Genomic DNA, 25,815 nt, shown 5'->3' with positions numbered 1-25,815 from the left:
TTTGGTGATTCCTGAGTGATCATGGATGTGGGTAGATAAAAAAGTAGTCTTATTTACCTGCATGCTACCTAGTAGTGCAACATTTCCCATGTTGACTGTTAATCATATTACCAAAAAAAGTGTATAATTTTTGATTTTAAATAAACATGCAATTCCTAGGATTGAAAGAGAGAAAATTAATCTCTCAATCAAATAATATGTTATTCCTGACAACTGTGCTTAAGAATCAGTGGTTAATGAATACTGCGTTTTACAAGAGGAAACAGATTAGTAAACTCTGCTATCACTGCCTTGTTTTAGAGCTATTCAAATCACTTTTATTTGAAGTGGTCTTGAAGCCACTAGATTATTTCAGTAATTTATGCCCTGTTCCCAGAGTTGCATGGTGGCTGTCTTGAAAAGAGTCTCACTTGTACACAGAAAGAGTAACATGCAGCTCAGAGCTGAGCTGATTGCTCCAGGCCTGCAGTGCAAGTTAGGACAAAGAGTAGAAGTGAAGTTTTTATCATCAGAGGAAGATACTGATGTCTCTGTTCTTTTACTGCTTCCATCACCATCTTGGTATTAGTTGTTTTCAGGTACACAGGTTTCTTAACACAGCAGCTGGCACAACAGGAATGTAACCTCAGTTGAGGTCTACAGGTGTTCCCATAATTCAACTAATACAACTTAATTACTGTTTGTAAATGGTACTCAATCATGAGAACACAAGCAACATTCGTGTTTTTGCAGCCACAGACTATTATTTGTATTATAATAGCTCCCTGGGAATCTCACAGACATTGGTTATCCAATGTTTGCTATACATTTCTGAATTCTAATTATGAGTTTGCAGATTCTCTCATAATAGATACTTTTAAATAAAGTGTTAATTACCGAGTTTGTCTACTGCAGAACGAAAATGAGAAATTTAAATTCAGTAGAATAATAGCAGGTAACTGCCTATCTGTACATGGAAGTTTTATAGTTCCGGTTGTAAAGTTTGTGATTTATAGCCGAAGTGTAAGATTTGTAGTTGAATGATCATTGTTTCTGCATAGAGAAGCAGAGGATTCAGTTAACTCTGCCTCCATCTTCTTGCATTCCTGGTGGGTAGAGACCACTCATTCTAAAGTCAGATGGTAGGAATCCTTCAGGGTTAACATCTCTAGTGTTCCAGCTGAGCCGCTTTGGCTTGTGGATAGTTTATATTCCCACCTGCAGAGATGTATAGAAGTGTCTGCAGTGTGCAGGTGGTGCAGTTTGGAGGTGCTTTTGCCTTCTCTACACCCTTCCAGGTTCCTCTGTGGCTTAAAGCCACATTCACCTTCAGAAGGAAGCACAGTTTCTTTCTATTTGATGCAAAGCAGTGCAAGAACCTACAACCCTGTGTAGGTAATAAATCATAACACAGAGCTACTGAGAATAAAGTGTAAAGAATGTGTTTGAAATACGTAAAATCAGAGTAATGGAAGCTGAAAGGAAAACTAGAAGACTCCCACCTGGACATCACTCTTAATGAACAGTAGAGTAAAACTGTCCTGCATATTATAGCTAGAAATGTGTATGAGACCCATTCATATGGAAGCTTACAGAGGCATGTTTTACAGATGCTAAAATGTATGGTGTGCTGAACCTCTTGACTTGGTGGCATTTTTCCAGAGGCACTTCAGCTCATGTGAGTCTTGTGACAAACAGAAATTAGGATATAAGAAAGTATATTTCAGAGAAATTATTAGTTATGCAGCAAAATATTTTTGAATATAGCACATGAAGGTAATATGCCATTAAATAAGGACATTGAGGACTAAGTTAAACTGTTCTAGAATAATACAGACTGATCCTGAAGCATATTGGAACTGCAGGCAGGTGGAAGCTGGAGATGGTAAGATCCTTCAGCAGGTCTACTGAATATGTATATTGGAATTACCTTTTTTTTTTCTTTTTCCTACATCTTTTGTACATATGTCTTCTGTGGCTTAAAGCTGTTGAATTTCACTGTCTTGAGTGAGGTAAGCCTGTTTCACATCAGTGTTGAACAGGGTCTGTGGGCCCTGACTGTGTTCCTGGATTGAAATTGTCCTTTTCTACATGTCTGCGAGAGAGCCTCTGGGAAAGCAGCACTATGAGGTCTGTAGTTTTAATTTTAGATGAAAGCAGAAAGGCACCAGGCAGCAAGGATGCATTCACTTGTGGTCATTCAGTCAAGCAATCAGAATATAAAAGGAATACATGGTTTTTGGTACCTCTCTGACCAAGTCAGAGGGTAGGAAAAGCACTGGCACAATTATCAGTGCCAACACTGTAGTTTTATAAGTGCCAGCAACTGCTGGTATAATGCTTCCCCTCGTAAATCAAGAGATACATATGCCAGATCATATAGAAGACAACAGTGAAAATCAGAGAATTCTCAAAAGAATTATAGAAGATAACACAAACATACTGTAAGCAATAGCCTGCAAGGCTCAGATCAAAACAAGTTAGGTCTACAAGAAAAAGTGTGTTTATGCCTTCAAGTGGGTCAGGGTTCTGAACTGAAATATACAGTTTATCTTCTCTTCCGCTTTTCTGCTGACCCATTTTGTTATGTGGGTTAGGCTTTGCCTGCAGGGACACAGATCATATATTGCAAGTCACTGGGCAAACTCATCAAAACAGTCTTGAACTCTCAGTACACGTGAATAGCAGAGAAAGAACATTTAGGATTTTGCTCCAGAGTAGAGCAAAAATTTTAGGCTCTATAAGCAATTCACTTTTGGGAGAAAAAAATGAACAAAAAACTGTCATTGGATAAAGTTACTTAACTTTTAACCCTTGATTTAAAGGGTTGGTAGGCTAGGGGAAAAAAAAATGCTGCCATTTATAAGTCACAGACCCACAATCTTCAACTAAGCATTTGGGTCTTATATCCTGTGTGTTTTATGAAATGTGCCATGTGTAGTTATGATATGACTGTATTTTGGCTCATCCTATGTGGATACATCTGAGAGCAGAAGTACAACACTGCCTAAACTCTAAAGAGTTTAGCTGTTTGGCAGCTACATTGCTGATGAGTTAAAAACAGATTTCAGATAAAGTTTTTCTGTTACCTTTGATTACCATTGGAAAGTCACATTAATTTTCAGAGAAAGTGCCTTAAGACATTTTTACTGACTGGATGATTTTTATTGCAGAAAGCAGAAATCAACTGGTTACCTTCTCATAAATAAATAAGTATGATAAGGTGCATAGTATTTTATGATTATAATTGATAAATGGTGATGATTTAATTGCACTTCCTCTAGTAATAATCTTAAAATGCTCAAATGAAGTTCTTATGATTGGCTTTCTTGTGAGTTAAATCTCCCTGGAGTCTTCAGTCTTCCCTTTTCTACATCCGGAGATAACTTGCTTTAGCTGTTCTAAATAATACAAATCAATTACAACACACAGCTGTTTAACAAAACTTCTAAATGTTGCTACAGGTCTCTGTGGGTATTTCCTGATGGTTTATAATGACATCAATTTAGCACACCTGGTAAGATCTGTGTGAGCTGGAAGTAGCTTAATTCTGCAATGACAGGAAAATTAAGGAGTATTTATGGATTACTGTTGCATTTTAGAACCCTTGCCAACTGTGATTTTAGCTTCTTTTTATGAAGAGTAAGAAATGGAATTGCAGACATTGCTTGTCTGTGTCCAGAATAGTTTTCTTGTTACCTGGTGAGTGCTTGTGAGGATATCCTGTATTAGTTACTACTCTCTATGTATTTCAGAAGAATGACTCTTTGCCTTTTTGAATTAATGGATGGTAGAAATGGGGTCTTTAGAAGAAACTGCTTTCTGAGTGCCTGCTGTACTCTCTCCTGAAATGCAAACAGATAGCTTTCCTCAGCTGTCCTCTCGCTGGTTTGTTCTGTTCTATTAGGATCTATGAGAATTAGGATGAAATCCCAGCCCTTCATCCCTCTTGTCAGCATCTTAGGCGACCTTCTGGACACCTCAGGCTTCCAGCCCTCTTTTTTCCCCCCCCTCTGCTTTCATGGCATTTCAAAAGTACTTATTAAGGCAGATATATATTGGTTTTAGAAGGAATAAGAGATGTAAATGTTCAGGAGGGTGGACTGGGGGGAAACAGAAATATCACAAGAGAAGTTGAAAACAGGATGAATGTGAAAATAACTCTGAAAGTCCTGAAGAGATTTCAGTTTATGATAGAGAACAAAACAGGAAACATTCCCCATAGCTATGAGTCAGTGTATCCAGCTAAAAGAAATTTAAGGTAAATGATAATAGAGGTCTATACGAAGGATTGATGAAATAAGTCACCATGGTAATGGATGCCAGCAAGAAAGACGTGCTTCTCTCACATATGTTCTGATATTTAGCAGAGAAATCCAGTATGGTTTTGGGTAGATACATAGTGGCATTGTGTATGAAAGCTCCAACCTAATGGTCCTCCTTTATGAAAGTCAATGTCGGATCCACCATATGATAATCCAGGTGTGATGTACCAGATGCATCCAAAGTTGTCAGAAGTCCAAAAGTGACATGGTGTGATGATAAATGATGAGACAGTTTAAAAGGGAAAGGACCCACAAGTATAGGAGTGTCAAAACCGAACAGTGGAGAGTAAAGAATGGAAAAGAGGAAAGGGGGAAGAAATCCTACTCTTCAAGTGAACTCATTTTACCACAGGTAGTGTGTGGTTTAACTACCAAGAATTTATAGAAAAGAGATATCTAAAGTTCATTTTAAAAGACTGTATTTTATCTGCTGTCATTTTAGAAATCACCCCTGATGTGAATAGGAGATGTGCAGCAATTAAAAGTGACTACATAGTTATAGCCAGCCCATAAGTACCTGTGAATGTCAAATTTTGTCTTCTAGTTTTACACACCTGCCTTTCTAACTTACGGCCTGGTTATGCATACAGCTACCTATTCAAAGGTGAACTATAAAGCTGTATTTATTTTCCAGACACCTTCTAGAAGTTGTTATGAAGTATTTGAATATTTATTGGATTGGGCAGTAGGTGAAGGCAGTGTTCACTTCCATCTTCCCTTTGTCCTGGCATATGTTTATAAAACTGTGTCCAGGATAGAACAACTTTGGTAACGGAAAGTAAAATGTTACCACCTCAAAATACCATGTAGGTCAGTGGTGAATGGCTCTCCTAGGAAAAGCAAACAGAAAAGAAAGCTGAATCTAGGTCTCTCGCATCTCAGATGAGTTCTCTTCTTACTTGTAGAGTTAAGTGAGGTAAAAGTACTGTTTCCCTGTTTTATGTGAGACCAGGTTTGGTAGGCATACTGTTTTAAGGGCTCTGGTGTACTCACATTGCAGACATAATGCTAGGAGTAAAATCAGGCATAGACCAGATGCTGATCTTCACAAGTTGTAGTTGTTTATGTACGTGGTGAGAAGCAGAAAAGTGGTTTTTTTTGTTGTTTTTTTGTTTTTTTTGTTTTTTGTTTTTTTCCTGGGAGGAGGGCCTTGGCAGTCTGAAAAAGAAATATTCTGAAGGCTAGGAAGAAGTTGAGTGAGAATTTTAGAGGATGCCAGATATATACCCCTACAAATGTGTGCCCAAGTCCATTTTTTGTTATTCTCAGTTGTGCCAGTCTCTGTTATTTGTTTAGTGTTTTGAAGCAGTTTTAAATCTGGTGAATGAACATCATCACAGACAGGAACAAGCATCAACAAAAGTTTTGTTATGAAAACAAAGCTTTTATGTTGTGTTATGTTGTCTTATGAGTGTTATGTTGTCATAAACCATGACCTTCCTCTGTGAAACCCATATATACAATCAAGTATATGAGCCCAGGCTTAATCAATGCATAGCGATAATGGAATGTAAAATCAAACATCCAAGGATAGAAATCAAATTGTGTTATAATGGGAGGTTCAGCAGCTGGAAAACTGCCCAATAAGACAAGAATGAAAACTTGGTGAATTGAAGGTCCTGTAGAAACAGTCTAAAAGAACAAATATGTGACTCGGAGCACTGAAGGATTATGGAAGTTATAGACTTCGTGTTCTCTCCCTCCTTCTCTGTGCCATGCCAGCTTTAACTATAAACTATTCAGACCCAGTGTATCTGTTACAAAAAAATGTGAATTCATAATCTGTGTGTATGTCCCTAAGCATGGGAGTGGACGAGTTTCATGTATAGCATATTGATTTGATGTTTTGCTTGTTTTAGTGCTTTGGAGATGCCCTAGAAAGAAAAACATTGACAGCATTCTGATACTGACTCTAAATGCAGTAATTGGTAAAGATAGTTACAGGCCTGAATTTTAGGAACTCAGATTGTCAGCCTGAAATTTCACACCCAAATGGGTGCAAAAAGTTTAAGATTCCTATGTTTCCAGTGGTTACACTGATGTGGAAGTATGTGCCATTTTTGTGGCATTGCAGAAAAGAGGAATCTAGTGATCTAACTTATCATGGAATCATTCAAATCAACCCATCCAACTATTAACCCATCACCACAATGCCTACTAAACAAGATCCATAAGTGCCACGTGTACTCTTAAACACCTGCAGGGACAGTGACTCCACCATCTCCCTGGACAGCCTGTTACAATACCTCACCACTCCTTTTGAGGATATTTCTTTTCCTAATATCCATCTTCATCCTCCCCTCGTGAAACCTGAGGCCATTCCCTCTTATCCTGTCGCTGTTACATGGGAGAAGAAGCTGATGCCCAGCTCACCACAACATTCTTTCAGGCAATTGTAGTGATACGGTCTCCCCTAAGCTTCCTCTTCTCAACTTAACAATTGCAGTTCATCAGCTGCTCCTCACAGGACTTGTGCAGCAGACCCTTTACAGCTTCATGGCTCTGTTTCATGAATACACTTTTTTTAAAAGGTTATTTCTTCCTTGGTATGTTCCTGCTGCCCTGTAACCTTGAATAAATTCCTGAAACTGGGAGATCATTGTTGGCTTCATGATAACCTGCTGAAAGAGCTTCCACAATGTTTCAAATTTTAGTTTAAAAGCTCACCTTGTATAACCCGTAAATAGAAACCAGAACTAATTCTGGAAGGCTGATGGTGATTCTACTATTTTTCTTTTGTGTTGTTTGTCCATCTTCAGTTTCAGAGTACTTAGCACTTTTTTGATTCTTCACCTACAATGATCAAAGCTGTTGGCATTTTCTAACAACACCTCTACTGCAAAAAAGGGATTTTAGCAGCTATGTCCCCAAAATTACAAATCTTAAGTTTCAGAATCATAAGTGATAAGGAATTTTCTTATTTCTGACTTTTTTCTTCATATTTATTTGTCAATTTCTTCTGAATCATGTGTTTTTCTTCTGTCATTCGGTACTTAGCAGGTAGTTGTAACATCATCTCTGTCATGTGTCCATTCTGTCATATAAAAAGTAGCTTTCCAAACCTAAACTTCGAAGAACAGCAGAGAACTGCATTATTTTTCCAGTGTCTGTGCTTTTTCAGTATGTAGTTAAGTATCTGAAAGACATATTCTTTATAGTACTTCAATAATCCTGTCCATTACATCACTTAATTTATAGCAGTGTTAACAGAAAAATCAATAAACATTATTTCTAAAATGGCAGGGATGTTAATGGTGTGATTTAGAAAAGGAAAAAGATTCAAAACTCTGAGTAGAACACATTGATATAGTGTTGTAGAGTCACATCTTGCTGAAACTGTGGTAGGGAGGATTTAAATCATTATGGCTCAGTCATCTTGAGAAATGTGTGTAGGTAGCTATTCTTAGACATACAAATCTTTCTTGCCATATTGTGGGATTTTGCTAAGTGGGGGAGGCTGTATAAAGTATATCTTAACAGAAGGTTGCTAAGATTGCTCTTAAATCATTTTGAGTCAGATCAACAGTTGCTATGGATCCCCTGCTAATATTTTTGGAAAATTATTAGTACAACATCCTGAGGAAAGGGAGTATTACCAGCATGGATTGGAAGGTTGTTTCAGAGGGAAAAAGAAAATCTAAGAATGGAGAAGTGGGCAAATGTGTATTTAAAACAAGAAGTTTCTGTGATATATTGAGCTTCTGTGGCTGAAAACAAGGAACAGTACTGTATGATCTAGCAAGTGGGTTTTGTTTAAAAATTAAGCATTAATAAATAATGTATAGTCACAATGAGTCAAGTTTCTTCCAGTAAGATGTTATGGTCATAAACCTAGTCTGACCAATTTCATAGGAGGAAAAGAACAAACAGCAGACTAATACTAAATGATGTAAAAAAACAACAAAAAAAAAACCAAACTAAAAAAGAGGCTTAGCTGAAAATGTTCATGTAGAAATAAAAAGTGGTAGGAGGGCCCTTGCCAATTTCCACACAGTTCAGGTTAGCTATTCAAGCCTAGTACTTGAATTGATCAGTTATTCTGAAATAGAGGTTTAGTAATATTTCAACACCAATTCATAATTAATTGAATGAATTACAGTGTAATAGTATTGATCCTCATTGTTCTATAGAAAAATGGTGTCAATGCTACATTTGCAGTTTCTCTGATAAGAGAAATTTCACAGATATCCTCTGGTAGAGATGTTTTGAAAGAGATGGAATTGTGTATTTTCTACCTGGTCTGACATTACTCATAGTGAGCTGAGGTGTCTTTCCTATGCAGCAGACCTGTATAGATCCAGCAGTTCATTACTGGCATGAAGCTTGGTACTGAATGTTCCCATCTTATCGAATGTTTTAATGAAAAATTCTAAATTATGCGGCAACATCCATGTGAAAGACAACTGGCATGGTCATAAAACCGTTGTGAACTTTGTATGAATGTCCAGTTTTATTTCTATGGCATGGGGGCTTCTGGACAAGCACTTCTGCAGACTTTTATTTTTTTTAATATTATTAGTAAAGCTCCTAGATTGCCATTTAAAATGGTATTTAGGTATTTATGCCTAAGTACCTGTGCTCTCAAGTTCTAGGAGCAGATGATATCAGCAGTTTGAAAGCAGTTAGAGAAATTCATGAAACCACTTGTCCATAAATGGCTGGCTACAAAATTACTTCACGCACTCTAATACAACATGCTGAAACAGTACAGAAGGAATCAAGGCAGAGAAAAGCCAGGCTTGTGTTTTTCTAAAATAGCCTTTCTGGCTGCTGCTGCTGGACACAAGGTGCATTGCTAGATAGACCTCTAGTCCATTCCAGCAAGGTGCTGCTTCCATTCTTAAGGCAGTCTGAGCTTCAGGTAAAATAATGAAATCATTAGAGAAGATGGATGTTCTCCGTAGAGTCAGAGTAGTTAATGAAAATGCATGGAGACTCCAAAGCTCACAAAGCCAGCTGACAGCTCTTAGAGTTGAAAGTTGATCGGAGCTCTGCTTTGACTCCCCTTGTTGCATTTCTGGCTGCATTGCAGCCTAATTCACGAATAAGGAGATACATCACCCAAAATGCCCTTGCAGAAAAGGTGAGTTTACACTTGCATACACTTTTGGTCTTAGGAGAGAGTTTGGTGTTTCACTTGTGCTGTTACAGACACCAAAGTGTTCAAAGACTGTTTAAAACTCTGGATACTGATGTCATTGAAGCACTCAGTTGCAGTCCTGAGGAGGGTCTTCAGCCTTTCTGGGGACAATTGCAGTTCTTTTGGACATTTTCTGTTGTCCACCTTTGTTGTGCCTTTCCTTTTCTCTTGGATATGAACCCCAGTTTCAACTTCTGCCTTTGCCAGCCTGTGTATGAAGATCCTTGACTACCTTCAGCAGACTCGTGACAGGTCAGGCTTGTAGGCTATACAGTGTCTGTAGCCTTCTGTGAAGCTTGTCATGAGTAAAATTGCCACGAGTAGATGGTGTTACAATGTCTGAGCAAGAATATAATATTTGCAGTTTCAGTAGTTGTTCAGAGTACTGCTCCAACAGATGGTATTTCAAGTAATAGGCAACAAAGTGCTTTAACAGAAGGAGAGGGACATAGTCATCTGACATTATAGGAAGAGATGAGGAGTAAAGATAGTCTTCCCTTGGCCCAAACTGGGATTGAGGGTTGTCTCACACTTTTTTGGACTCTTCATTGCCTCCTTATATCTGATGTAGTTAAATTAGCATTCTGCTACTTTGCTGCAGCAGAATTTTGCTTTCCATTCATTACCCTGTGATCTATTAACTGACTGTGCTGTAGCTATCAGTCATACTACCTTACTGGTAAATTGTAAAGAGAAGATAGAAATATTTGCCATCACATTTGCTAGTTACAGTATTTCAAGCTCAAAATTCCAATGAAATCTCTCTTCTCAAGGTCTTTTTGTCCAGGAACTCCTGGAACTATAAAGTGAGCCCTTTAGGGGTGCATTTGTCAAATGTTATTACAGATTATTATTTTCTGAATGTACTGTTTTTTAATCAGGGTGGGAAGTCTGTCCCTGGTATCTTTTCCATACTTCCACAGCTTGTTGGATCTTTCAGCTTTGCGCCTTAGATGAATCTCTTCACTTAAGAACAGATTTTAAATAGTAATTAATTAAGACTATATGCTACATAACTAAAATTGTGACAACTGAATTAATCTCATTTTGGCAAGCATGGAAGAAGAATCATCTGTTTATTTTCTTGGAAAAATGGCTGAGATGCCATTTCTTGACAATGTAATTATGGACCTGCCAATTTTTAGCTATAGAGTTTTCTTAAAGAATCCTAAATGCAAGTTACATCCTTGTGAGAAGTTTAGGCTTTGAAAACATAGTTTTGTCTGAGCGTCACCTAGTGCTTTGATTCCAATTGTTCTTAAATTTAATAACTGAAACCTTATTTTACACATGTACATGTTAGTACTGTTGTCTATTCTTGATTTATGTTATGCTTGTGTTTGGATCCCTTTCAAGGATATTGCGTTATGGGTTAAATAAATTACTAAATTCATTTATTAATCGTAAAAAAGGATAATCGCCTCATTGCTTTAGAATTGGCCAGATTAATTGGTTTAAGGAATGAGACATAGTAGATCTTGGTAATCTATTCATTTATTACATTTTTTTATTCTCTGTTCTTAAAGCATTAGCATAATTAGTTAACTCTGCTCAAAAGGTACACATGCACATCAGACCTTAGAGAGTTTCTGTTGTTACCACCGTTATAGTTAGAGAAATCACTGTGTGGAGATTATATTTATCTTTTGAATACACCTGAAGTAAAAGAGACCTAACGATGTTAAGCAAACTGAAGTAAAAGCTCCTATTTAAACTCATTTCCATCTGCTGCCCTTGAAAACCCAGTTTCTGGATAACTGGCTTTGTCTGTGAATTTTTAACTTGTGCTGTGCATTAGACAAGAGAAGCAAAGCTGTCTTCAGAGATTGTGGACAGAAGTACTGCTCTGGTTTTGGATACACTCTGATAGTTCAGATAGCTTTACAAACAGAAAAGAAAGATTGATGTGTTTGTGGCATTTGACTGCAGAAATGTTCAAGTGTCACATTCAGCAAAAGCTGCAGCTGTCAGCACAAGTAGCAAAAGTTAGCATGTGTGGAACATGGTGGTCAGAGCTTTGTCCAAAGCAAGAAAACAATTTTACTGTGAAATGTAGACAAAGGGCTACATTCAGGCTTAATGTCGTTTGCAGGGTTTTAAATGTCATTTATGGAAAGGGCATTGTCAGTTTGTGCCATGAAGTGTTTCTTTGGAGCCTGCATTTCCGTCTTCTTGACCACGATGGATTTGAAGCAGCAGGTACAAAGTGGTAGGTGTGCTTCATCTTGCAGAATTTCTGGCTGTATTGAGTAACCTCATGTATTTGTGCTGTGGAATCTGCCAAAGCAATTCCATTTTCCTCTTAGCAGTTTGATTAATTGCCTTTTCAGCTTAAGTCTTTAATCTTGATGCAAAAAGAAATTTCATTTGACTGTGAGGGGTTCATAGTAATGGATTAATGTAAAATTGCCGCTGAAGTTAGCTGGTATGTCTTTAGAGATACACAGGAAACACATCCACTAACGTCATAAGGACAATAGTAAATGCTCTCCTGCAAAGAACTTGAGCATAGAAGAGAATTCCTCTGTAGACTTCTCCAAAAAGTGATGCAGTAATTACAGAAACTTGCTTTTTTGGTCTGTTTTTACTATTTTGTTCCATTGGACTCCTTAGCCAGTCTGTAGTTTTCCCCAGCTCAGTATCAGTGCAGATTTATTTTGTTTATCTCAGAAAATGCAGGAAAACAGTGATTGCTGCACTTTTATAGTCATTCTTTAGTAGTCTTTACAGGCAGAAGTAGCTTCTTTCATCTTCAGCAGGCTTGGGAGAAGTGCAGTAGTTTTACTGCAAAGTTACAGAAACATTCCTCAGTTGTAACAGGAGGATGACTTGGCTTCCATTCTAAATTGGAATCAAGGTGACAAATATGTTACCCATCCCAGGTATTAAACTGTATCCTGTGCCCACTAAGATAAGAGAAGCTTTTGAATTTAAAATTTTTTTAATCTGGCAGCTATTACAGAAAGCACATTTCTTTCACCAGCCTTTTTGCCATCTCTGAAGGTTTTTTTTTATTTTTTTAAATTATCATTTATATGTAAGCAATACCAGTCCTATTACTTAAACATTATTTTTGTGAAGTGGCTGCATTAATAGTAATGTTGTGACCTATGTCAGTAGAATGGAAAAGTCCTACACAGTTAGTATTCTAACAAGTTTATTGCTGAGATCTGCACCTTCTAACTGGGTGATAAAAGTTCCTGGTGTGATTGCACTTCCATAACGCTGCTTCTGCAACATAGCAGTAACGCAGTAATTGAGTTTCTGTTGTAGTGTTTGCATTATTAGAGGAAAAACTTGTGTAAGAAGAAGGAAACAGTAGGAGAGAGACATTTGGAATATTTTTCATCTGACAGCTGTTGCTGTCCTGTTGTCTTAGCACCATTGCTGGTTCTTGTAATGCATATGGCTTAAAGGTTCCCTAGCTCTTATTCATGGGGGTTTGTTACTTGCTATTTTTTTTTTTCTATATCTGAACTGGGATGCATGTGTAATTGAAGCATGAAGTCTTTTGACCTCAAGTTCAGTACATGTTAAGTTTCACATGTGTACAGTTATTGTTCTGCTTGTGGGACATGTGTTCAATTTGAAAAGCAAAATTTAATTACCATCTTTCTGAATGAGAGGAATTTGATTTTGTTGACAAGTAAGTTAGTGTTGGCATATATAAAAATAAGGAATGAAAAAGGAGTTTGTGAATTCAGGGTTGTAAAATACTTCTAGCACCATAATCCTAAGTGAGGGATTTTTACTTAAAAACAAACATTTGAGTAACTGTGGTTAAGAGTTGGAGAAAAGGGAAGGACATGCAGCTTCTTTCATCGACTCACCATTCCTGTACCTGCGAGTGGAAGAGATTTTGGGGACATTATGTGTTAATCCTACCATCTTTTTCTGACCTGATAACTGGGATTGCAAACCCTGCTGGGAAGATACCTGAAAACAATCGGTGTTAGCTTGTTTGATAAGATATTCCACGTGGAAGTTCTGACACCCCTCAGTGAGTTATTTTTGTAAAGTGACATCATGCAAACTAGATCTGGGCAAAGGTAGTTCAGACACAAATCCCTTGCTCTATCATAAATGGCCATAAAAGTTATGATGTATGCTCGGAGGCAGGTTAATGTAGCACTGGAGAAAATAGAAGCTATTACTACTGGACAATCTCCAGTTATGACACAGAAGATAAATGGTGCTGTTACAACAGATGTACTGACAACAAAGTACCTGCTGACTGGGGAAGAGAAGAGCAGAGCACAATACAGCTACCTACAAGCAATTACCCGTTACCTGAAGTAATGTTTATTTTTAATTTAAAGTTGACATGGATAGTATTTCCTACATGCACTGCTAGATAAACTGACATAATCCAATCTAATGGAAGTTTTGTATTTTATTCTGCGTGCACTTAGGAACTGCACAAATTTTTACCACTATCCAGATTCATGTCTAACATTTTGCAGTGTTACAGGCACTGCACAGGGAGGGGATGAAGCTTACACCTTCACTCCTTGTAACTTTGTGAGGGAAATCCAGTTGTGTTAGTAAATGATGACAGAATGGTTGAAAGGCAGTAATGGAGCCTTTGCATCCGTGACAGACTTCAAAAGCAGACCTTTCTACAGCACGTAGAAAAAGCTGCTTCTAAAACAGAGCTGTTCTTCAGTCTCTGGTAGCCTGTAGTGTTTTTTTCTCGTTGTTGTTGCCAAGAGCTCGGGCACGCTACCTAACATAGACCTCAGTGAAAGAAGTTTAAGCTTGCCAGTTTGACCTCATAATCCATAACCCCAGCTACAGGGATGGTTTTAGCTGCTCAGCTAACAAGTAGGAAGCTATCACGCTGCTCAGTCACATTCAGTCTTCTGTAGTGTCTTTAAACAGAGGTGCATTCATCACCAAACCACCAATGAAATATTTCACATAGAATCATAGAATCACAGGGGTTGGAATGGACCTCAAGAGATCATTGAGCCCAACCCCCCTGCCAAAGCAGGTTCCCTACACCAGGTCGCACAGGTAGGCGTCCAGGTGGGTCTTGAATATCTCCAGACAAGGAGACTCCACCACCCCCCTGTGCAGCTGTGCCAGTGCTCCATCACCCTCACTGTAAAGAAGTTCTTGTGCACATTCGTGCAGAACCTCCTGTGCTGCAGTTTCTGTCCGTTCCCCCTTGTCCTGTCTCCACACACTGCTGAAAAGAGTCTGGCCTCGCCACTTTGTCCCCCACACGTCAGATAATTATAAACCTGGATCAGGTCCCCTCTCAGTCTTCTTTTCTCAAGGCTAAACAGACCCAGTTCACTTAGCCTTTCTTCAGCTACAGAAATGGGTGTGGATCATCCTTTTGGGTCACTCTTGAAGTTACATAATAAAGACAGTTTCCTTCAGGGAGTAAACTTGGCAATGATTTGGGCTTTCACATTCACTGGAGCTAGTTGCTCCCTGTAAAAATCTCATTTTCCTTTAAATTGGGTTGAGAGTCAGATACACAGATGTGTGGTGGACTGCAGTGCCTGCTGCTGAGCAGTGTTACAGGGCAGTGTAGAGATAGATGCAAGAATATAAAATCGCAAATTTCAGATAAACTGCCCAGGTATTGCTGTCCAGAAGGGTTGAGAGCAAGCTCTAAACAATTCTTTCTACAGAATGCCAGTGTCTAATCGTGAGAATTGACTTGAAAATCATAAATAGTAAAAGGCATTGCTACATGACCAATCAAAAATAAAAAGACTTATGTGACTTAAGACTTAATGTGATCTTTGTGTGTGTGTGTGTAAAACTTTAGTAGGACTTGATGCTTTCCTCTTAATAGGTGCACAGAAGAGGCTAGCTGAAGGCTAGCGTTCCTGCCCTAGTATTTTCATCAGAGTACTATTTCACGTGCATATTGCCTATTTTTCCTGACAGAGCACATCACTCCTACTGAGATACCCCTGGAGTGACAAGATAAGCTACTACCCTTAGTTCTGGACTTGTCTACAGCCACCACCAACAAGGCACTAATTAATGCCAGTTGGCCTGTTTGAAGTCCAACAGTTGCATATACAGCCATCATATAATAATGAGTTCTAGCTACTGGCAGCCCAGGCTGAATCTGAACTGGTGACCTGACAATAAAAAGGCTCTATGGCTTGCTAGCCATTCTGAAATCATTCAGAGCTTTGATAACTCCTTTTTTTTTTTTTTTTTTTTTTGGGGGGGAGGCAGCTGTCTGGTAGTTCCTCAGTGCTGCTGTGTCAGTCATTTAACCTTGAGTATACATTAAGCCTCATGGGGAGTCCATTATGTACACGATTTGGAATTCAGAATTGGACTGAATCAGATCTGGTGCTCTCAGAATGTTTTCACTGACCACTCAGCAGTTCTCTTCCTTACCTCAGCCATTTCCCTTTTTAGAGACTCCTGATTATGGGCCTTCACTTGTTATTCCTTTTAATCTCTTCTGCTTTTGTGTTTTTCCCATCAGACACGCAGTGTGTGATGTATTCCTATCTTTCAGGCTTTGAACAGTTCTGAATGGTACGGGATTCTTGCAGTTTCATTCTTTTATTTAGGGTGGGAAAGATAAACTAATGCAGTAAGCTTACTGAAAAATTCCCACTTTAGGCACTACTGTTTGCTTGACATCATGCCGATGTACTGTCTTGTTGAAGTATCTGTGCAGTAATAAAGTCTTCTGACTTTGTAGACACTTCATTGTTGACATTAGAAATGATGGGTATTGTAACAAGATTTGGACCACTCTGGCACTTCTGTTGCTTCAGAAAATGTATGAAGCAACCCTTGAAAAGTTGACAAGTATGGGAGACTTGGGAGGAGGAGGGTTTGACTAACCCAAACCAAGTGTTCTCAGAGCCTTTATGTCTTTATTACATATATGTCATATGAGACTAAAGATAGAACCAAGGATTTTACCCTCTTTGAAAACTGAGTAGCAATGCCCTGTGCTTTTTCAAGGGCTGTAAGGAGGATCTGGGGAACTACAGCCCCATCAGCTTGACCTTGGTAGCAGGGAAAGTTATGGAGCACATCATCTTGGGTGAGATGACACAGCACATGTGTGGCATCCAGGGGATCAGGCCCAGCCAGCATGGGTTCATGAAAGGCGGGTTGTGCTTGACCAACCTTATCTCCTTTTATGACTGAATGACAAGTCTAGTAGATGAGGGAAAGGCTGATGTTGTAGTCTGCCTAGACTTTGACACGGTCTCTCACAGTATTCTCCTGGGGAAACTGGCTGCCCATGGGCTGGACAGGTATACCCTTATTTGGGTAAGGAACTGGCTAGAGGGCTGTGGTTGTGAGGTAGTGGTTAATGGGGTTAAGTCCAGCTTAATGCGTTACAAGTGGTGTTCCACGTACATTATTGATGACCTAGACTAGGGGTAGCCCTCAGTAAGACTGCAGATGACTCCAAGTTGGGGGGCGGTGTGGATCTGCCTGAGGGTAGGGAGGCCCTCCAGAGGGATCTAGTTAAGCTGGATTGCTGGGCTGAGGTGAATCGGATGAGGTTCAACAAGACCATGTTGGGTCATGCATTTTGGCCACAATAACCCTATGCAGCGCTATAGGCTTGGGGATGAGTGGCTGGATGATGTGCGAAGAGGAGAGGGACCTGGGGGTGTTGGTTGATGCTCAGCTGAACATGAGTGAGCAGTATGCCCAAGTGGCCAGGAAGGCCAACAGCATCCTGGCCTGCATTAGGAATAGTGTGGCCAGCAGGAGCAGGGAGGTGATCATCCCCCTGTACTCAGCACTAGTGAGCCCTCACTTTGAGTGCTGTGTTCAGTTTTGGGCCCCTCACTACAGGAAAGACATTGAGGCTCTGGAATGTGTCCAGAGAAGTGCAATGAAACTGGTGAGAGGTCTGGAGCACAAGTCTGATGAGGAGTGGCTGAAGCAGCTGGGCTTGTTTAGTTTGGAGAATTGGAGGCTCAGGGGAGACCTCACTGCACTCTACCACTTCCAGAAGTGCAGTTGTGATGGGGAGAGGTTTGGCCTCTTCTCCCAGGCAACAAACAGGACCCAAGGAAATGGCCACAAGTTGTACCAGAGAAGGTTTAGATTGGACATAAGGAAAAACTTTTTCTCTCAGAGAGTGGCCAGGCACTGGGATGGCCTGCACAGGGAGGTGGTGGAGTTGCTGTCCTGGCAGTGTTGGAGCTACAAGAAATGGTTTAGTAGCTTGTGGTAGCTATGGTAATGGATGGATGTTTGGACTAGATGATCTTGTAGGTCCTCTCCAACACTGTGATTCTATGATTCTGTGATCCATATGGACATCTCGTTGTTAGAGTTAGGGAATTTTTCAGTCTCACTATGTCATCTTCTAAGAAGAAGAGAAACTAAAAGAGAAATGTAGAACATAAGGTTAATAAGTTATTTTAAGAAATGAACTCTGGCATCCATTTGTCACTCACTGGTAGTTGTCTCAACCATGAAGTGGGAGGGGATAGAATGAAGTACTATGTTGATAGTTGGGATTGACTTCAGGCTCAGTATTAAGCTTTGGAAAATTATGCTTTGTTTTCAGAGTGCTATGATATTTAAAACTCAAATGATCTTCTTTTGGGTGTGTGTATTAACTCCTTGCACTCTTTGCTCTTCTAAGAAAGTAGCCTGAAATTGCTACTTTTTTCTTTGTTTAATTCTTTTGTAAACATTGTTAACTAAAAGTCTTTACTGTCTTTGAGGACTAACACTGGCACAGGCTGTGTGTTTTTCAGAATTTCTTAGAGATGTAAACTGGTTTAAGCTAGCAAATTATTTGAAAGGATTTTTTGATTAAAACTGCCAGTATTTCTAAATGGAAGAAAGCATCAGTTCACTGTAACCAACAGCAGATGGTAGCATTAATGCATAACTTATCTACTTGCACTGCAGTGTAAAAACGCAGCCTTCTGAATATTATTTTTATGTGTTCTGAAGCTTTTGGAAGTGTTCTGAAGTTCTCTGAGACAAAAAATAGTGGCTACTCATGAGTGTGTTTTTAGCATGAGAACCATGTGTCCTTTAACTGAAAGAGGCATTATGGGATATACCCTCTTTGCTGAAGATGACAGGACAGTCTTTCTGCTTGTAAGCAAAAGGTTGTAGAAGGAATTTTAACTGCCTGGCAAGAAGTCTTGATGAGCCTTTTTTCTTCAGTGAAGGCAATGCAGTCACAAAATGCAGTCACAGAACATGGGAACTTTGGCTGCAGCAGCATGGGCAGAGGAAAAAAATATGTCTCAGAGCGTAAACTTGGTGCAGTTTCTGGAGAACCAGAAATGAAGCCACCACAAGAAGCAAAGTGAGCAGGGTCTTTAGCCAAGGATCAGTCACCCATCACATCAGTGCTTGTTGTTATTACTGAGGCCATGATGAGCAGCCCCGTGCTGCCAGCCAGGCTCATGTCACAGAGGGAGGATGCAGTATGGAGGCGATGATCCTGCTGTTTAGTTTGGGTGTCCTGTGCCTGATTCCCTCCTCACCCCTGCTGTGCATGATGTGTGATGCTTTGAAGCTTCAGCAGATGGCCACGCACACCGTGCTCAGCTGTACACAGGCAAGCCCTTTGTGTCTGACATCCTCCTTGTCCGGGATCACCCCCTAGCTGTTCCCTGCTGTGCTGTATTAAGTGCTTATGCCCTTACTGAGTGTGAGGGTGAGGAAGAGTGTTCTGGTGGAAAGCAGGAAAAGTGACCTCAGCAGCATTGAAGAAAATCAGTTCCCCAGGGCATGGTGCATGAGACTGTCAGATCTGCTGATCTCTTGGTATCACTTCAGATAAAAGCAGATGTGATATCCCTGTTACAGCCGGGGATTGAGTGCAAGCTTGATTAAGTCAGAACACATACTCAGTGTGAGTGCCTGTTGGAGAAGAAAGTGAAAGCTTTATGGAACGTGGGATTAAGTTTTCAGCAGCACTTTGTGCTGTGTGAAGTTGGAAAGGAACACAGAAAGTCTTGTGGGGAGTGTGTCTGACTGCAAACTTAACTAAAAACCAAATAAGGTTTTTTTTTCTCAGGACAGTTTTGATTGGGCTTCCTAACAAGCAGTGACAATTCAGGACATTTTTCTGTAGAATAGCCTAAATAAGAATATGCCATCTAGTGGAAGATAAGGCCATCTCCATGGCTCTTCATCCTTGCTTTCCTTTGCAAGCTCCACACTAAACTCTGTTTTCTTCCCCGCAGAAGTTTGACAGTGCTTTATGTTATAGATATTTTCCATGGAGCAGTTTTGTTTTATATATTACATATGATCAAATACAATAGCTTTGTGTACTTGCATTGGAGAGATACTGATACAGTAACATGAGCTGCTTTTGGGAACCTCTGCATTTGAACTAGAACTGTGGCATAGCATACTTGGTGGTTTTATTTCTCTTTTTAGGTGAGATAACATACTGTTAAGTATTGATTTGGTAATGACTTAGTAGAAGAACAGTGTGGGTCAAGTTTTGAGAAGAGAAAAATTGCATCAAATGCACCCTTCTGCAGCGCTCAAGTACCTATTTCCAGTCTCCATACTGCTGGGAAACAAAACAGGTTTGAGTTCAAGTTAGAATGACATTGAAGTTTTTGGCTAGGCTATTGTAATTCTATCATTTACTGCAATATCACAAACGTATCTTGTGGCCTGTAAACAGTTTTTAAAGCAGTACTTCTGAAGTCAAGACTTGAATGTTTCTGAATAGAAACAGCACTACATCTTTTGTATTTATGTATTTTCTGTTTTCTTTATAATAAAACAAATGTCATTCTTTCTTAGGAGCATCCCTTACTTGGACAGCCATTTTTTGTTCTACACCCCTGCCGGACTAATGAGTTCATGTGCTCTATACTGACCAGTTCACAAAAAGAGAACAGGTGAGAAACACTACTGTGCTTTGCAGGGTTTATGTGCATAAAGGATGAAGGAAGTTAGCCAGGAAGTGGACATGGGCAGATAAACTTTCTTGGCCCAAATGGAAGGGGATTCTGTACAGTCATTTCACTGCTGAAAGTTTTAACGCACTTGATATAGCTGAAGTGAAGGAGTAGCTCCGTTTTAAGTTACTTCATGGCTATCAACTGTATTTGTAATCCAGGGAAAGTTGAATGAGATATTTATGGATTCTTTAATGTCTTTTTTTTTTTCCTAGACATAGAAATTACATTGTATTGTGGTTAAGTACTGTAGGCCCAGTCGTGGGTCTAAATCTACCCTTGAGTTACGCAAAGGTAGGACTTGAGGAGAATACAGATGCTAAAATTGACTGAAATTTTATTGAGAGGTAAGAGAAAGTTACATCACCTCTTTTTTTCTCACATCATCCTCCAAAACTACAAAAAAATCAGATAACTGACAAAAACATTATCTTTGCCTTTGCAGCTCTTTATTCAGTTCATTTAGGACTCAGATTTTGGTGTTTTGCTTACAGAACTGCCTTATTACATATCTTGCTTTGCATTAGAAATTTGCACTGAGAGATGTCTGTGTGGCATGTTGCTGTGACTTTTCCTGACTGCCAGAAGGTTCCTGAGAGGGAGGTATCTCTCTGGTGTATAAGAGCGTTTTATGGTGGACCTCCCAGCTCACTGTTGATGGTGCAGTTTATCAAAACTCTGCTGCAGAAATTTCATCCCTTCTCTTTTTCCCGTTTGATGTTTCCACTTCAGACCCCTGAGCTTGAGGACAGGTGATAACAGCCATGTAGTAAAGCTACTGCAGACTTCAGTAGAGAAGAAACAAAGACTGAAGGAATTCTGTGTGATTGGTAAGCAGTACAACACCAAAAGATGACTGTTCAAGGCTCTCTCTTTTGCAAGCACTTGCCTTCACGTTACAGGTGAAGCCTTAAGAGTTGGCTGCCCAAACACCACCAATACTTGCATGCCCTTGTGATGGCACTGACACTTTGAAGTCACTCATTTTCTTCTGCTTTACAGTGGTTGTGGCCTTAATTGGGTTTCACAGAAATGCAGTTCCTTGATTAAGGGTTGAACTGCTGTGTTTGGGTCTACTAAATGTACCTACTTTCACATTTCTACTGCACAGTGTGTGATGATATATACAGGAAGGGCTTGCAGAATGTGGTTTAAGCTTGTAGCAATCAGTGTATGGGACTGCACTGCCTAGGAACAACCTTCTCCAGCATAGCCTGATACACTGACCCTCCTTGTATTCCACGTCACACACATAAGATACCCGAATCCCAGGGCTGAATGAAACTTTTCTAAGAAGATATTCTGTATGCCATGCTTCATAAAGCAAACTAGATCAGGCCTCTGTGAACAGAGAGTACTTATAGTCTGTACTGTTACTAAGCAGGTATGGTTCTGGAGTTCAAGGTGCCTAATGCTATGCTGTGTGAACATCAGGTTTTTACCTGCCTCAGTGCCTCTGAAGGGAGCTTTGCCATTCCCTGAGGGAGTAACTGTTGTAGTCAATTAGTATTTATCATTGTACTAGTAGTTGTTCACGTGTTCAGTCCCTATCCTGCAGGCTCTGTGCAGGCATCCCCTGACAGCTGCTGAAGTTTGCACAAGTAGGAATCACATAGTAGTGCAGTCACTGAGAAACAGACCTAACTTCAGTACAAGCCATCTTGGATTCCTTCCCAGTCACATTTATGTGTAATATGAAACAGTCCACTAGTCCTAAGCAGGATGGAATTGCAAATTTTACTTTTTATGTTCAGCAGTATCTAATGTATGTCACATCAGAGCTGGAAATGTAAGATGCAGCACTTTTCAAATTTTGGTTGTTTGTTCTTTTGTTTTGTTTTGCTTTTTTTCCTGATATTGTGATTGGTTGCATATTTTAAACTTGCATCATATGTTTATAGTGGATTGAAATAAAGCCTTTGAAATTTCATTGGTGCAGTATTGTTTTGCCAACCCTTTGAAATTAATAATAAAACCACCTCATTTATCCTAGTCTGGGTCACACCAATCAGAAAAGGCATTTTCCCATGTAAGATGTGTAAAACATGGACTTCCATTCATGTACCATAAGAGCATCTACATTATCTTTCTTAACACTTTCAGTAACATGTGCTTGATGGTTACATCCCTAGCCCCTTTTGAAACTTAATATTCGCACAGGAGGAAAACAAAAAAGCAGCTAACAGCAGTTGTAAGAGCTGTTAACTGTTCATCCTTACTCTGTCATCTTTGTCTGCAATGCAGTAGAACAAAGGGGTGAAAGCAGTCAGCTGCTCTCAGCTGCTCAGCATTGCTGGCCAGCTCTGCTGCCTCTGCACAGCACAGTGGTACACTCGCTCTGTGCATGCAAGCCCCTGGGACCTTTGTTCCCTGGATAACTAAGAACTGGACTCAGGAATTGTTATTTTAATTAAGGTCTGAATTAGCTGCTGCTGTTCTTAGGATCAGCAAAGTGGAAAGGACTGATGGAATTTTTCATATCAGCCATCAACGCTGAATCAAACGCTGCATCAGTGTACCTGAGGATTGCACGTGCTCATTTTCCTGGTATTTCCTGGTACTGTGCTGACAGTCAATTCCTGGGAAGAAATTCCACTTTTAAGGAATATAAAGCAAAGATGTAATCCTGAGTGCAGAGTGGTTTTGAAACAATGTACAGATGTCATGTTAGTATTAATGTTTCCAAATACTGGACAAGAGCTGTTATTTGATAAAGGAAATGAAAAGAGCCTTGAACACCCTTGAATATTGTTTTCAGGAGTAATTGTTAGACCTTTAGAAGATTCAAGTGCCAAATTCCTGCTTTGCAAAGTTTATAAGCATAGTTTCATAGACTTTTTTTTTTGAGATCAGCTCTTGCCTTTTCTGGCTCAAAAGCAGAAGCTGGTTTTGAGTACTACTATTTAAAATAGGCTTTGAGCAGTTGGGTTCCTTCATTATCATTGCAAAGGCTTATTATTAGAAGTAAGTATGTTAAGTATTATCTGTGGGACACTGTTCTTTGGACAGTGTAACTAAACAGTGTAAACTAACTGTAATTATAGACAAGGAGAAATAAATAAGAAATGTCTAGGAAAATACACTCAAATCACCTTTCCCACTCCACCAGCCTTCCACTGCACCTTAACATTCTGCCATTCAATAACTGCAATAAAAAAATGAATTTGTGTGCTTTCCAACATCTTTGTCAGTGATGTAGAAAGTGGGATTGAGTGCACCATCAGCAAGTTTGCAGATCACACCAAACTGAGTGGTGCAGTTGATATGACAAGGAAGGAATGCCATCCAAGGGGACATGAACAGACTTGAAAAGGTGAGCCCCTGGGAACATAACGAGGCTCAAAAAGGCCGAATACAAAGTGTTACACTTCAGTCACAGTGATCTCAAATATCTGTACAGTGTGGGGGAACTTGAAAGCAGTCCTGCAGAGAAGGACTTGGGGGTCCTGGTGGACAAAAAGCTGGACATGAACTAGCAATGAATGTGTGCTTGCAGCCCGGAAGGCCAGCTGTACTCCGGGCTGCATCAACAGTGGAGTAGCCAGAAGAGGGGGGAGGAGTGTCCCCCTCTACTCTGTCACCATGAGGCCCCATCTGCAGAACTGCTTCCAGACATGGGGCCCCCAGCACAAGAAAGATACGGAGCTTCTGAAGCAAGTCCAGAGGAGGGCCTTGAAGATGACCAGAGGGCTGGAGCACCTCTCCAGTATGGAAGTCTAAGGAAGCTGAGCTTGTTCTACCTGGAGAAGAGAAGGCTCTGGGGAGACGTGGCCATTTTGTATTTGAAGTGAACTTACAATCAGGAGGGAGAAGGACTTTTTATACTGTTCGATAGTGATAGGATGAAGGTAAACTAAAGGGGGAGATTTGGGTTATATGTTAGGAAGAGATTCTTTATGCAGAGGGTGGTGACACTCTGGCACAGACTGCCCAGAGAAGTTGGGGGTGCCCCATCCCTGGAGGCTCCCAAGGCCAGGTTAGACAGTGTTAGCCAATGGGTGGCAACCTGCCCATGGCAGGGGGTTAGAACTAGGTGGGCTTTAATGTCCCTTCCAACCCAAACCATTCTGAGATATACTTCATTTGATGTGAAGGAATTCTCAACAGCTTTTACTTTCTGCATTAATTTATCAATTGTAAACAAAACTGAGGGTTATTTGGACAGAGCATAGCAATTATACTACACTGAAGATTTCCCCTGTCAGAGACAACCCCAGGCACTTGCTAATGGATGGCTTCACCCAGCAGGGTACTGCTCTGTCAGTGTCCTGACAGTCACACTCCAGCTTCTAGACATCCTCTGCCGGTAATCACCCTACCTCCTGCATATCTTATATCCTCACATTCACTTAGCTGCAAACTCATAGCTCTTCCTAGTTTCTGAAGCAATGTCTCTCTTCCTTCCTGCTGATAAAACCTCTCCAAATTCCCTTGCAGTGCCTTGACCCTGTTCCCAGCTTGTTGGACACGATGGTGATAATAGAGAGCATGAAGTGGATAAGCAAACTGACAGTTTCCTGCCTTGCTACAGTTCTTAACCTTTTAACATCATAAGCAACTAAAGAACAGAGCAGTAACATCATCAAAGTCAGTACTTCCTTGAAATGTGCCCAGAATACCACCAAACAAAAATTCAGTTAAGTTAGTACAAATGCTCTAAGCTTAGATTGAGAGACCAATACAGGGTAACCTAAATATTTGGGATTAAAGCGAGCTGTTACCGTGATTAACAATCTACTTTCTAGTGACTTAAATAGAGGTAGGTATCACTCCCCATTTGCTTCTGTGCCTTAAAAACCTAGAGGATGTATTACAGAGATTGCATATGTATAGAAATACTGTTTTATTTCAAAATCAAATTAAGTGCTACAGTATTTATCAGCTTCACTTAGCAAATTTGTTGATCTAAACTTGGGTTTTGAATATGTATCTGAAATGTTGCAGACTAGAAAAAATAAAAAATTCTGGACCGAAAGAGTTTTGTAAATTTGCTCAGTCATTCATCCTTGCTAATCTGGGAAGTCGTGTTGAGGACCGTGGCTTCTGGAGGCTCCTTTTAAGGGAACCAGTTCATAACTGCCCTTAGTTACAGGAATCAGCAAGAAAAATGAATTCTATATGTGTTCAGCTAAGCCAAAAACATGCTCTGCTTTAGAATGCAGATCCAACCTACATAATCCCTCATTTGTGTCAGAATGATCAGGTTGGAATTTATCCTCCATCTGGTCAGCCAGAAGGTTTGTTGTTGTTTGGTTTTGGTTACTAAAAGAAACACTTACTGGGTCAAATCACATGCTTGTTTTCACAACAGTCAGTGCTGTGCTAGTTAATTAGAGCAGAATATGGTGAAGTATCAGTATCAATTCTTGCAGCAACTCTGTGAATTTCAGCAGAACTTCTTCAATATCTTTTTTTATTATTATTATTTTTGCTGTTTGCTGTGACTACAATTTAATGA

At 39.8% G+C, this 25,815-nt stretch overlaps 1 protein-coding gene across 2 annotated transcripts in view; it reads left to right on the top strand.

The window, feature by feature from the left end:
• ATG10 (autophagy related 10) overlaps positions 1-24,968 on the top strand; it is an 84,189-nt gene extending 59,221 nt beyond the window's left edge. The window contains exons 6-9 of one of the 2 annotated variants that reach the window (XR_010622712.1): positions 20,200-20,297; positions 20,573-20,704; positions 21,090-21,187; positions 24,795-24,968. Coding sequence is in view for 1 of the 2 variants with exons in the window: in XM_065745186.1 (XP_065601258.1) it covers positions 20,200-20,297; positions 20,573-20,690 (216 nt within the window). In the remaining variant the exon portion in view is untranslated. Of the gene's footprint in view, positions 1-20,199; positions 20,298-20,572; positions 20,705-21,089; positions 21,277-24,794 lie in introns of those variants that run through there. The other variant, XM_065745186.1, reaches the window with a different exon arrangement.
• Positions 24,969-25,815: the final 847 nt, after the last annotated feature.

Source organism: Cyrtonyx montezumae, unplaced genomic scaffold (genome assembly GCF_038088225.1).
Source record: "Cyrtonyx montezumae isolate F1298 unplaced genomic scaffold, pur_monq_1.0 scaffold_34, whole genome shotgun sequence".
NCBI classification, from domain to species: domain Eukaryota; kingdom Metazoa; phylum Chordata; class Aves; order Galliformes; family Odontophoridae; genus Cyrtonyx; species Cyrtonyx montezumae.
The sequence above is the reverse complement of the archived record's forward strand: the minus strand, read 5'-3'. Positions and strand labels throughout refer to the sequence as shown.